This window comes from Dendropsophus ebraccatus, chromosome 5, assembly GCF_027789765.1.
Source record: "Dendropsophus ebraccatus isolate aDenEbr1 chromosome 5, aDenEbr1.pat, whole genome shotgun sequence".
NCBI lineage: Eukaryota > Metazoa > Chordata > Amphibia > Anura > Hylidae > Dendropsophus > Dendropsophus ebraccatus.
This window is the reverse complement of record NC_091458.1, coordinates 57,554,584-57,568,965: the sequence shown is the minus strand read 5'-3', so window position 1 is coordinate 57,568,965 and position 14,382 is coordinate 57,554,584. Positions and strand designations below refer to the sequence as shown.

Here is a 14,382-nt window from a genome sequence, read left to right as displayed (position 1 = left end):
CAGGCAGCATCCTGTCCATGTAAATAGAACCTTATACTCAGCTCATGGCCTTAGGGGGTAGTGAATGACACAGGGATTCTTTCTTTGATGTCCTTTGGAGCCTGCATCATACCCCATATCCTCGGGCCCTGGGCCATGAATAGCACATTTTCAGAATGTTCTTCAAAATTCCAATGGTCCAGTGCATTATACACTACCAGTATTTAAGCTGTTTAGACCCAGTTGGCTGTAAACCGTTCTTAAATAATAACTGATTCTTATTAATATGAAGCCTTGAGATATCCACTAGTATCATACAAATGCAAACAAGCCATGCATAAATCTATATGTATTATATGATCTTGAAACTAGCATATTCTGCAATGTGAACATACCCAAGTGTACGGACAATATATTTTTGTATCCCAATGCTGATATATTACATGCAACCGGAATAACTGGCTATTATGGTTAGTGGATTACTGAACAGAAAGAATCACTTCTTTGCCTTTTTATGCTAATTTGCGTTTTTATTCATTGCCAGTGAGCCTACATTACATAATGACATATAATGTAGAGCTTATGACCTTGGAGTATAAGGATAGACATAGTGAACACTTCATGGATTTACCACTTACAACAGAGAAGCATATAGGTTGTCACTTCTAAAGCCATAGCACAGGGTTGCCTATTACACGACTTACAGTATGGGTCTCCAATAGGTTCTAACTGGCTTGGGATCCCAGACTACATTGTATATAGTATGTGGGTTAATAGGGATTGTCCCTTTTAGATTACCCATGAGTACTTACTGCACATATGTGTGCTCACGTGTTCTGTTCTGGTGCTGTCAACTAGAAATACTGAATCCAGAACTTGGCAAGGTTGCATGTGAGCTGTTAACATATAGACCTGTGCACTTAATTTCCCCACAGCCTCTGAGCCAAACTTGAAGTGGCCTGTCAGACCCAAGAAGTCTGGGGAGAGGAGGAAGAACCCACTCATGCGCAAGGAAAGTGCTCCACCAGCCATTAGAAGAAGACCCCCAGAGACGCAGGGTGGGTGAATGATGCATGAGGGGGGATGATCAGAAGTAGGGTAACATCCTTTTCATCCTCACTAGTTTAGTTTGAGACATTTTACAGCATCTCAATAGACATGGCGTCACACTAGGCAATGCAGTTATGTACACACCCGAGCATATTACACATTTTTCAGACACATTTTGGAATTTCCATTGCCTGCCTATATTGTGTTGAGTGAATTTCAGTAAATTATACTCTTTTTAAATATATTGATATCATTCATTCATGATGTGATATAGCTAAATTACAGTTCCAATGCCTTCCAGTTGTCTTGAGTATTTGCCTTGTTCCTTTGCAGATTCCTCCCCCAGTAGTAGCAGTACTCCGGTCTCTGGCTGCAGCTCTCCCAATGATAGTCTGACAGCTGAAAATGGAAGCCTATCCTCACTACCTGGTGCTGGTTCAGAGGTAAGGGACCTTGTAATATTCCTTAGTCCCAAATAAAAGATTTGCTATATTTCCTTCGCTTTGACACCTGTCTGCACCAGTCGTTTCCATATCAGCCACGGCTTTTCTGGAAGATTAGGTGCCACAGCTACAATGTCATAATGATGAGAACTATCAGCCTTTTCCTTACTAGAATAGCTTGTCTTTATATAATTTTATTTGACCCTCCTATAGTGGCATCCATATACCTGTCATTCTATAGCAAATTAGCTTCTGGACAGGTATTAGTATATTTGTAGTTGCATGTACTGATACAGTCAATATACTCTTGCATCCTCTTTCATTCAGGGTCTGATCCCCAGAGTAATGTATGTGCCGGGTATTGATGATGGTACAAATTCCCTGGCTGCAGCTCGTATTCAGCCCCTCATCATCCTGGAGCCCTCTGGCGCACACACTCCTTTGGTTGCAGGTATGCACTTTCCCGTCAGGACAGACAGGCCTAGTGCTTGTGCCCCCTTTGTATGACTATTAAAAAAGATGTCCCACCATGAAGACTCATCTCTTACCCTCATGCTATGTGATCATGGACTTATTGCTGGGACCTACCATGATCTCAAGAACAATTACAGAATCTCCTGTTCGCATGAAGCTGCAGTTACACCTGCTTCCACCTCTGAGTACCACGGGTGTTCTCAAGATTGCAGGGGATCCCATCAGTTGGGCCCGCTACAATGATACACTCTGGATCAGGGGGCACTGCTGCCGTACAGATTGCACATATGTGTTTTCTCTGGAGGTGTTTACTATGTTAGGGTGAGTTCACACACAGCCCATTTGTTGAAGAACTGTCCATGACTGAAAATCGGTTCCATTCATCTGAATGAGGATATTTTAGATGAATTGGCCATATACAGAAAATCTGCTGCTTGTGAATTCACCCTAACTATAGAGTTAGGGTGAAGACATTTACTGAGATCTTGTGAGCAGTAGAAGGGAAATGCAGGCTGCTGGGAGGTGGATGTGCCAACAACTGTGTTTCTAATGCATAATGTACCAAAAATTTTGTATAGCCCTACTAAAACGGCATGACCATGTTATCATTGATTTATAGCTGCTATGACTGTGTTTCTGGTCTAGAACCATTAAACACGATGCTTCACTATTAGCAGTTCCTCACTGTGAAGCTTATTATATTTCCTTATATGGTTTAGTTATTCTTTTGTTTGCACCAATAATAGATCATAGTATAAAGGCCATTGTTATAGATCATTGATTAGCCTGTGATATGAGATTAATGTTGTGCATGCTAATAGAAGCACACATTATCTTGGGGTACTAAAATAAAACAGGATGCACCTTAAGGCCACGTTGTTTATTGATAGTTGTTTATTGACAGTGATCGATTACATGAAAGTGTATGGAACATAGTGTATGCACCCTGTATACACTACGGCCGTTGTACTTTGCGGCCGCACAAAATTATTGACAGGTCTGTTTTGTACGGTCCCAGTTTATTAAACAGGGGCCATACAAAATAGCTTGTGCTCATAGTGTAAAGTACGGCTCCCGGATGTAGTTTACACTGTGGCCTATGGCAAATTGAAGTGTGGACACACCCGAATGTCCCCATATTCCAATTAAAATCAAGTGATGTTTATCTGGCTAGTAGTACCATATTGGCTGAGTAAACATGTCAGATATGGACATTGTTTAACACGTCAAACAACGGCTGATGTTCATACCCCATGTAAACATCGTCCAAAGCATAAACCCAGTATCTAAGTTTCTGTGAATAGGTCTAAAATTCTAGGTGTCATTGAAATAAAATTGTCTGCATTGCCATCTTGTGGTTACAGTAAATATGACACACAATACAATTTATTAATAAATATTCTTGTCTTGTATTTTTTGCCATTTAGTACAAGGCCTGCAGTTCGCCCATTCTCTTATAAGCACTGATCATTTATCTGCTACGGGACACAGAACTTTAAGTCGCACACGTTCTGAGCCACTTCCGCAAAATCCCAAAACACTTCAGCAGCAACTACTTTTCCAGCAGCAATATGCAGCATTCCCCAATTATCCAAAATGGGTGAATAAGGTAAGGATGGGAAATAATGTAACAGTTTATACGCTTCAGTTTGTAAGATGTTGTGTGAAGATCACAGTCAAAGTTGTGGTTTTAGATGTGCAGGTGTCTTTTACCTCCTTATATCAGGAGACATAGATCTTACTGCACCATGCTATTTATTGACTAAAGCACCTGCCGGCAGACATGGTTGCCTGACATGCAGTAAAGCCCCATGCGTTAGATCGGTGAGGCTTTGTCCTCGTAGTCGTTATTTAGGGTGTCAAATAGAATACAGAAACTGAGAACAGTATAGACTCCTGACTTTAAGTACAACTATTATATCCATTGTATCAGGGCCCAATGATGCATCACTTGAATATGTTTTGCTTCATTATGACGCATTTGTCTTCTCACTCAGCGCCCTCAAAAAACAAGTGAAAAACCAAGATTAAGTCAAATCCCATCAGAGGAGATGGATGACAGTGTTTCTGTAAATGAGAGGCCTGCAGAAATGGGAGGCAACCCTGCTCGAGTCCGATTGGAGGCGTTGCGCGGTGCCCCACCTGAGGCCCATGGGAGCAGCCAGCCAGTGGTCCCACCACACTTCCTTCCACAGGTACAGGTGAACAGCTGCATTATACAGAGTCTTGTGAATAACTAGTGACATGCCTGAAAATGAAGCTCTGGATAATAGACTGACTATAAAAACTAGTGAGAAATTTGTTATCCTTTTGATGTATACTGCAAGTATAAAAAGTGCCAAGCATGTTTTTCTGTTGGTTTGTTCTCATGGTTAAGGTCTAAAAACACAGATCTAGCTCAATAAAACTCCTCATAAGTCTCTATAAAGTCACGTTCACACTACGTATTTTTGCAATAAACAACGGCCATTGTTGCAGGTTGACAGCGGCCATTTGAATTGGTGTTTATTAAACAATGGCCACAGTGTATACACTCTGCCTCACTGTTCAGTGAACAGCAGCCATACAAGATATCCTGTGCACACAATGTGAAGTATGTTTCCCGGTCGTACTTTACACTGTGGTCTTGGGCTAATTGGAGTGCGGGCACAACCGAATGTGCCTGTATTCTAATTAAAATGAAGTGATGTTCACTCATGCAGTATTAGCCAGGTGAACATCTGAGACATCGGCCGTTGTTTGAAACTGCAAACAGCGGCCATGACAAACAACGGCTGATGTTCATACAGCGAAGTGAACATGGCCTAAAAGATGAAAAGTTTCTTTCTGGTGACAGTACCCATTAAAAAATAAACTTAAAATAAAAATAATCTTGTGACCTCATGGTAAAGTGGTATGTTACAAAAAAACGTTCTCTTTTTCCCTGTTTGGCGTTACAAAACCCTTCTTATCTCCTTTCAGGGCTACGTCTGGGAGGCAGCCCACCATCGCACACCCCAGCATGTAAAAAGAGCCGCCCCAGATACTCTGATGATTCCACTAGTGTCCGGAGCACACCGCCCTCTCTCCCGAGCAAAGTCTTCTCCAGCGTCACCTTCTCTCCCTACCCAAGACCTATCATCTAAAACCCTGACACTCTCAGTGCCTGAACAAGCTGAGAAGCCACGCTTCACCACAGGTAACGCATGATGTGCTGTAAAGGGGGCAAGGGACAAATAAGTAATCTCTAATAATACTAATAAAAGGAATGGTAATAGGTAAACCATGTGAGACCTAAAACTTCCTGTGTTCTTCCCTCTATAGGAATCGTATATGACTCTGTGATGTTAAAGCACCAATGCACCTGTGGAAACAACAGCAACCACCCTGAGCATGCTGGGAGAATCCAGAGCATCTGGTCACGCTTGCAGGAGAGAGGATTACGGAACCATTGTGAAGTAAGTCTAAATAGTCAGTGATATATTCCATTCATCTCTATAGGTGTGTTACCTCAGTGCCATGTATATGCAAGAAATAAGGTGACAACGCAAGATCTTTTTTGCAGAATAGAATAGCCCTATTCATCACCACTACATTATAACTAAATAAGCTACATTCACATCTGAGTTATGCTTCCTTATGTAATAAAAACCAGTATGCAGTGCCTAATCTATCATATGATGGTTCACAGCTGCGCCCAGTGGACACCAATAACCTACAATTGATTTCATTGGAGTTTAAGCATGGTGTCTGTTCATACATACTGCATTCTCTGCAGATTTTATGCTGTGTAAAATAATATAACTATATGTAGGTAAACAAAACATAAAATCTGCAGCATGTACAGTATATGTGAACATAGCCTTACAAAGCATAACATCTGCAGCTTCTACAGTACACTATGTGTGAGCCCACACCTATGGAAAGAATATGGCTGCATGCTGACCTATTCATGCCACTAAATCTGACACATTTGCTAACAAAGTCACTAAACACAGCCGAGCTGTCCGTGACACATGGTGGTGAACAACCCAGTATCCAACAAGTCACATTTTTATTGCTATGAATAGAGTATATGGTATAGCTGCATTATTGGGGGACTAATATTTATAATAACCACATTTTTCTCTATAGAGATATTATTCACTCTATTACTACCCATAGTAAGCCTATGCTTTGCTTTTTCTCCGCAGTGTATACGTGGCAGGAAAGCGTCCTTGGAAGAGCTGCAATCTGTACATACAGAGACTCATGTTCTTCTCTATGGCACCAATCCTCACAATAGACTCAAACTGGACAATCGCAAACTAGCAGGTACGTTGTGCTTTCCCTTGGTAGCAGACAGCTCTTGGAAGGTACTGCCTCTCCTAGTGGAAAAACACACAAAGGCAGAAAAAACAATAGTAATAATATGGTTACACCCTATTAACTCCTTATGTACTGTACACAACAACATGAACCCACATACACCTTTACAGGTTGTTCTAGCCATCCCATAACTATATGCAAAGCATAGAAACTATGATTGGAGGTATATTGCTAGTATGGGAATAATTCCTCAACAGATTAAGGCTATGTTCACACAGCGTAAAAGTACGGCCGTTGTTGCCATTGGCAACACTTTGTATGCTGAAACACACTGCCTTATCTTCTATGGGATCCCGGCCGGAGCGTATACACATAGTATACGCTCTGGCCAGGATCCCAAGCGGCGCTGCAAAGAACTGACATGTCAGTTTTCTGCGGCCGCAATTCAGTGAATTACGGCCGAAGAAAGACTTGTCAGTTCACACAATGAAGCAGGCGGCTTCGGTGTGCTATGAATTCTGATGCCGACGTGCGCTGATGCGCCCGCATTAGAACACTGCGGCCAGAAAGATCATCCGGCCGATACTACAGCCGGGATGATCTTTGCAGAGACCGGCCGTTTCACGGAACGGCTGGACCTATATGACGTGTGAACATAAGAGTGATTTCTTTTAGTCTTTGCTGGGTAAGTGAGCACCTATCTGCTAGACTGGACCTTGCTTACAGAGCCTATTATACGGCTTGATTATCGTGCAACAAGGGCTGCATTGATATCATTATTGATGTCCATGCAGCCCTTACTTTATAGGAGAATTCTGGTGTGTAAAGAAAATAATAAAGATGTAGTAATTAGAGATGAGCGAACCTGGAGCATTCTCGAGTCCATCCGAACCCGAACGTTTGGCATTTGATTAGCGGTGGCTGCTGAACTTGGATAAAGCGCTAAGGCTATGTGGAAATCATGGATATAGTCATTGGCTGTATCCATGTTTTCCAGACAACCTTAGAGCTTTATCCAAGTTCAGCAGCCACTGCTAATCAAATGCAGAACGTTCGGGTTCGGATGGACTCCAACCCGAACCTGGTTCGCTCATCTCTGGTAGTAATACATCTTAGTTATACATGTGTGTCTGTATTAAGAACGCACGTCTGATACCTGCACTCACAGCTGTCAGATCGAGAAATGCCGTTAAGCTAGGATTTACATCTATACGGATGCAAAAATACTCATGTAACACGCTTGTGTTTAGGTGGCCTAGGGAAGGAGAGAATATTTGAGTGGAGTGTATGACCATTTACCAGAAAAGAGACATGTGGTTGGAAATGTATATAGTTATGAATAGAAATAGCAAATGAGCTTGCAATACATACTGAGGACATAAAGAATTCAGGGTAAAGATGAGGTGTAGCAGATCTGGAGATACCCAACCCTCCTGCACCTGTGGAGGAATGTAGAGCAGGGACATGTGCTATTTTGGTGCAGTACTAGAACAAAACAGGAAGGTGTATAAATGTGTGCTGTTTATGTGGATTCAGTCTATGTTCATCTATAACGCTGTAATACAAATACACTGCGGCGCACAATAACCTGCCCCTTATGAAGTGCTCAGCGTTTTCCACATTATTCACAAAGCTTTCGCATAGCAAGAAGGAACACACACTTGTAATGTAAGCAGAGACATCAAGATAAATACACCGGCTCGCTGGACAAAAACAAGGATTTCTATTAATACTACATAAGAGCAGCCCCATAAACCAGTGTCCTGCAGGGAAGCAAAACAAGAGTCAGAGATTCCAGACATGGAGGAAAGCAAACACTCTGCACAAACAGCATTGTGCACTCCACAGGAAGTACTCCCTGTCCTGTAGACACACATTGTAGGGACACTGCAGCAAACCACATGAAAACATTCAGTCATGGGGCTCCCCGAGTACATAGGAAAGGTAGGGGGATTTCTTGTACATTAAGGAATGGTGCACAGCCCTGGTAATAATATGGGAAATGCCAGAATGAGCTGTCACCTTGTTTACTGCACTCCGCATATAGCCTGGCAGGGCAGCCATTAGTCATGCTGCTGTTCATGCAATACACAAACTAGTTACAGATAAGACCAAAGGTCCATTTACGCAGAAAGATTATCTGACAGATTATCTGCCAAAGATTTTAAGCCAAAGCCAAGAATGGATTTGAAAAGAGGAGAAATCTCAGGCTTCCCTTTATGGCCTGATCTCTGTTTATAGTCTGTTTCTGGCTTTGGTTTCAAATCTCTGGCAGATAATTTGTCAGATAATCTTTCTGTGTAATTGGACTCTAACCAAAGCTGATATAGACAGTAGCAGCAGGAGCAGTATACAGCTAAATAGTGCAGATAGATAAATCTGACCATAAACTTTAGAAGAAGACTCCACTATCAGGCCACATTCATAATCTATGGAATCCCTAGCGGCCGCAACCAAAACTGACATGTCAGTTTTGTGCGGCTGCTATTCAGTGTGCGGCCACACTTTCCATTGTGTGCAATGGTTTAATGGGATGCAGGCACACGCGGATGCTCCCGCATCCCAATCCAATAGAAATTAAGTTTATCCCGGTCGGTACTGCAGTACTGGCTGGGATAAACCTCACTGAAACCGGCCGTTCTTTGACACGGCCGGGTCACAGTACGTCCGGTGTCATACGTTGTGTGAACGTGGCCTAAACATGTATGCTTACTTCAACTGAACATACATGTGCACAGCAGATAAAGGTAGTGAGAGGCTACATCTGCTACTGGATTATGTGCTACAGAAACAGAGGATTGAGCATATTAAAATTCAACATGTGGTCCCTCTTTGCCCTGACATCAGCACAGTCTGAGATTTGTATGCAAGTCCCACTGGAATAAGCTGGTTTGGTTGACTTTTATGGCCACTTTTGATATTTGTCCTTCATATTTGACCTACTCCTGGATCAGCTGGGTTGGGTCCTGCAGACAATACTAATGGCAAAGATCCAGTCTGTCGCTTGAGTCCTGTATGTAAATGCCCTGGTCAGAGTAAAATTGCTTGTTGGCATCCTTCCTGGCATTGTTGCACAGTGTTTACATTTCAACTCATGCAAGAAAGTTTCCTGTTTGGTAAATAGACTGTATTAGATACAATGGGGATACACATGCTCAAAATAAATAAAAGTGAAGATCTTGTTCAGAAGCAGTGTAAGTAATATATACAGAATCATACAAATGTATATAATATCTTTGGATATATTCTTTGTAGAAGCAAAGAACATTTCCTATGGATTTCCAGAGGTTTTTATAAGCTGTTAGATCGGATATGGACCAACCACACAAGCTACCATTGTAGCATGTAGCCATGTGGTAGAAAGGGTGACCAGCTAGGATGACATTGAGGACAACAAAACAATAGAACAGATTATTTTCTGTTGGTGCTCACTATGCTTTTACAGCACTTTCCTTAAGAGCTAGCATTGGACCACAGTGTATATACTGTAAATAGCCCTTACTACAACTACATAGAAGGCAGGGCAGACTGTGCAAAGAATGTGCCTGGGCCCCCATAACCTAACCACATCCCCACCATACTCCCTCATGGAAGTGATTATAGTGCAGTTCTATCTAGTGGCTAACAGGGGGCATCTTCTTTGAGTGAATCACAGGTAACCCTTTCCCTGATCAGAGTTGTTACACTCTTGCTGCAGCAGTTACACTGTTTATAAACATCTTTTGATGTCATCAGTAAGTGGTAGCAGTAAGGAGTTCATAAGTGAATCTTGATCTGTAACATTAAACCCACAGCTGTGTGTATTATCTTCACCAATGCTCTCTGAGTACTCTGCTGCCCCCGTGTGATTATCTAAAGCATTGTGACCGGACAATATTTAGCCAGATTTTCTTGTTTTTGCATAGCATGATTTGATTTAATTTTTGCAAACTCAGCTTACAACTTAACATGTAACTTTTGTAAAGTTATATCAGATATATAATTCTGTAAGGAGAACTAAATGATAAATAACAAAGCTAAACTAAATGTATCTGGTCATGGAGTAATTACATAAGGTTCTTAAGGTTCTTTGTACAAATCAATTATACTGATTGGTTCTTTTCTGTTAGAATTAATTGTAGAAAAATGTTATAACCATCAAGGAATACAGAATATGTGATAATCTGGCAAATGTCTATAGATATGTATGAATAAGCTACCGTATAGATAGGCGAAAATGAGATAGACAGATAATAAATAGATAAATAAATATTATATAAATAGATGTTAGATAAATAAATAATTCGATGATAAACAATAGATAGATGAAATTAGATTAATAATATTTGCCTTGTGCAAAGGGTTAAGCATCCTATCATTCAGTACACTTCAATCCGGTTAAGCTACACTACCCATTAAAACAAAAACAAAAATACAGTATATATTTTGTATTAACATATGCAAAAACAAGCTAGTTAACTATGTTCAGTGTTGATATTGTCTTAAAAGAGAACATAATTGAATACTCGTCCCGGTGCCCCCACAGTACATAGTCATCAGTGACGAACCCCTACTGATCTGCTGTAGCTGTTGTTCCTGCAATGTCATGTCCCAGCAGGTCGGGACATGGCTGCAGTCACTGACTGGCTGAGCTGCTACTTTCTGCCGGAACTCGACAGTAGAGGAAGCTAGGAGAAACTGGAGCTGGGCAGCAGTCATTGAGCTGGTGACGTTGCACTGCCAAGGCATGGGGTCAGGTATTCTTTACTATGTTCCCCCCACCCTCTGCCAGCCCTGGATTTTTTTTAAACTTCTTTTCACTGAGGTAATTACAGAGTGTGTCTGAATTGTATCCTAAAACAAAGCTTATATGCACTATACATCTGGCGCCCACAGAATTCAGTCCATATTATACCTCGTTGTGCTGATTTTACATAGAGGCACATTGTTTTTTCATGAGATAAAAGACCTATCATGTCATAATCCAATACATTTCTTATAAAGGAAGGACTGCTTCTAGGGGAGAACAGAGTGCTGCTCAGAGACACCATGTATCAATAGGGAACTGGAGGCATATAGCATTGCTGTGTGCATGAGCCCTATTTTACACTTGTGACTGTCTTCTAGGAATTAATACTTTTCCCTTCCAGTACTTCTACACACTCCTATTTATATTTGTCTATATAGTTTGCTTTTTCTATTTTTTGTAGGTCTTAAAAGGGTAGTTTAGGAAAAAATTAAAAAATATTTAAATCAACTGGTGCCAGAGATTTGTAAATTACTTTATTAAAAAATCTCAAGTTTTCCAGTACCTATCAGCCGCTGTATGACCTGCAGTTAGTGGTGTATTTTTGACACAGTGCTTTCTGCTGCCACTTCTGTCTGTGACAGAGCAGTATAAAATCCACATAGAAAACGTCTCCTGCTCGCCATACTAGAACGAATATCGCTTCCTGCAGGACATACAGAGCTGATTTTTTTAATAGAAGTAAATTAAAATCTTTGGCACCAGTTGATTTGAAAGATTTTTTTTTTTTCTGCTGAACTACCCCTTTGATGATCTGCCTTTACTAATAATAGTATTAGGCCTGTGCTATTCTCTATGACACACATAGTAGTTCCATTTGACTGCCATTTCCCCTTTTATTAAAGCTGATTAGTGAAAATTAGTTTACTCTGAATGCCGCACTGATTAGTGACCTGAAGCAAAATGCTGTCAATGGGAAATGGAAGATTAGACACAACGCAGTGTACAGGGATGAACTTCATCATTCCCCATCCTTTTGGTTTATGTCTTACACATATATTTCTTAGCATAACCACAGATGCACAGCAACACTGGCCATTCCAAAAACAAAGCTAAATTTGTGGTGTGCTAATGTCTCTGTGGCTTTTCTTAGTAGCATTCATGTTGTTACCTCTTACTCATGTCTGGTAGGAAATATCCTTGATTCACATGTCCTTAGTAAGTCACTGCAGTCACTGCACAAGGAGTTTATAAAATTATTATTATTATTATTATAATATTTCTTTTTTTTTTTTTTTTTTGCAGAAATCAATAGTCCAGGCGATTTAAAAAAAAAAAAAAACTTTGTATTTGGCAAATATGCCATTATCTGCATTCAAAAAGACTTTTCCCAGGCCCCCCTCCCTCCTCTCTCTCATCCACTGCTCATTATCAGGAAATCTCGACTCTTTTACATTAGTCAAGCCCTTTCTAACATATGAAGAGGGGAGGAGGGAGATTAGTTGCCAGCAGAGATCAGAGAACAAAGGATTACACAGCAGGACCTTTGTGAAAGCCAGTATTCAGAGGTCAGAGAGGTCAGTGCTGACTTTAGAGGAGATAGCCCGATGATGTAGCTGTATTGTCCTGTTTTGGTGCCTCATCTCCCTCAGCCCCTCCCCTCTCCATAGAGAACCATGAAGACAGGGGGGAGAGCTTCAAACTGCTTTTTCATTATAAGAATGCATTTTTCGGCTAATAAACCCAATTACAAAGTTTCTTAAAATCGCCTGTACTATTGATTTCTGCAAAAAGAAAAATTTAAACAACAGTGACACTTTAACCCCTAGACAACCCTGGACGTAGGGTTACGTCATGGAAGTCTGTCCCCAGACGACCCATGACGTAACGCGCGCTTCATAGGAGGTGGGGGCCGGCTGCAGTGAGCAGCCGGGACCTCACCGGTAATGACACGCTGCAGCGATCGCGCTGCCGCGTGCCATTAACCCCTTAAACGCCGCGATCGCGGCGCGACCGCAGCGTTTAAGTGTAAGTGACAGGGGGAGTCCCCTGTCACTTACCGATCGGGACCCCCGCAGTGTGACTGCGGGGGTCCCGATCGTTGAAACGGACTGCCGGAGGTCTCTTACCTGCCTCCATGCGGTCCGATCGGCGATCTGCTACACTGAGCCTGCACAGGCAGGCTCAATGAGCAGAGCGCCGATAACACTGATCAATGCTATGCCTATGGCATAGCATTCATCAGTGTATAAATCAAACTAATGTATGTAGAAGTCCCCCAAAGGGACTTCAAATGTGTAAAAAAAAAAAGTTCAAAACACTAACACACTACCCCAAAACCCCTCCCCCAATAAAAGTCTAAATCACCCCCCTTTCCCATTATATAAATAAAACATATAAAAATAAATAAATAGATAAACATATAATATACCGTAGCGTGCGTAATTGTCCGATCTATTAAAATATAACAAGCGTCATTGCGAACGGTGAACGGCGTACACGAAAAGAGGGGAAAAAGTGCGCAGATTACCGATTTTATGTTACATTATATATTAAAAAAAATCAATAAAAAGTGATCAAAACGTCCGATCTTCACAAATATGGTATTAATAAAAACTAGAGATCATGGCGGAAAAAATGACACCCCATACAGCCCCATAGGTGAAAAAATAAAACCGTTATAAGCGTCACAATAGGCCCATTTTATTAATATTTAATTGCCAAAAAAAAGGATTTCATAAAAAAAAATATATATAACATTAGAGAATCTGTGTAACCTGCATATGGTTGTGTTCGGACTGACCTATAGCATAATGGTATCATGTCGCTTTTACCATATAGTGCATTACATAGACACAGGAACCCCCCAAACGTTACCATATTGCATTCTTTCTTACGATTTCACCTATTTATATCTTCATAAATAATATATTTGGAATTCCATCGTACATGTTATGGTAAAATGAATGACGCCATTACACAGTACAACTATTCCTGTAAAAAACAAGCACTTACATGGCTTGTAGATAGAAAACTGAGAGTGCTAGAGCTCTTAGAAGGGGAGGAGGGAAAAACGAAAGCACTAAGATCAAAATTTGCGCGGTCCACTGGGTCATTTTGGGCCTGGTCCTCAAAGGGTTAAAGTTAAGGTGGGTATACACATTAGACAAAGGTTTATTGTTGAATAACCCGTGAATAAACAACTGTCTGATGAACGATTGTTTTGTAGACACAACCATGCACATCAAATTATCAGATTTTTTGAGCCAAAGCCAGGAATGGACTGGAAACAGAAAATAGGGCATAAAGGAAAGACTGAGATTTCTCCTCTTTTCAAATACATACCTGGCTTTGGCTTAAAAAAAAATCTGTCAGATAATCTGTTGGTGTAATAGGGCCCTTAGTCTATATTAGGCATTACAC

General features: G+C 41.0%; 1 protein-coding gene across 5 annotated transcripts in view; it reads left to right on the top strand.

Moving 5' to 3' along the window:
* HDAC7 (histone deacetylase 7) overlaps positions 1–14,382 on the top strand; it is a 259,547-nt gene that overhangs the window by 220,263 nt on the left and 24,902 nt on the right. For 4 of the 5 annotated variants that reach the window (XM_069970267.1, XM_069970265.1, XM_069970263.1 and 1 more), the window contains 8 exons: positions 915–1,037; positions 1,363–1,472; positions 1,800–1,923; positions 3,374–3,555; positions 3,944–4,141; positions 4,908–5,124; positions 5,250–5,383; positions 6,119–6,239. In XM_069970267.1, the coding sequence (XP_069826368.1) occupies positions 915–1,037; positions 1,363–1,472; positions 1,800–1,923; positions 3,374–3,555; positions 3,944–4,141; positions 4,908–5,124; positions 5,250–5,383; positions 6,119–6,239 (1,209 nt within the window). The remainder of the gene's footprint in view (positions 1–914; positions 1,038–1,362; positions 1,473–1,799; positions 1,924–3,373; positions 3,556–3,943; positions 4,142–4,907; positions 5,125–5,249; positions 5,384–6,118; positions 6,240–14,382) is intronic. The other variant, XM_069970264.1, reaches the window with a different exon arrangement.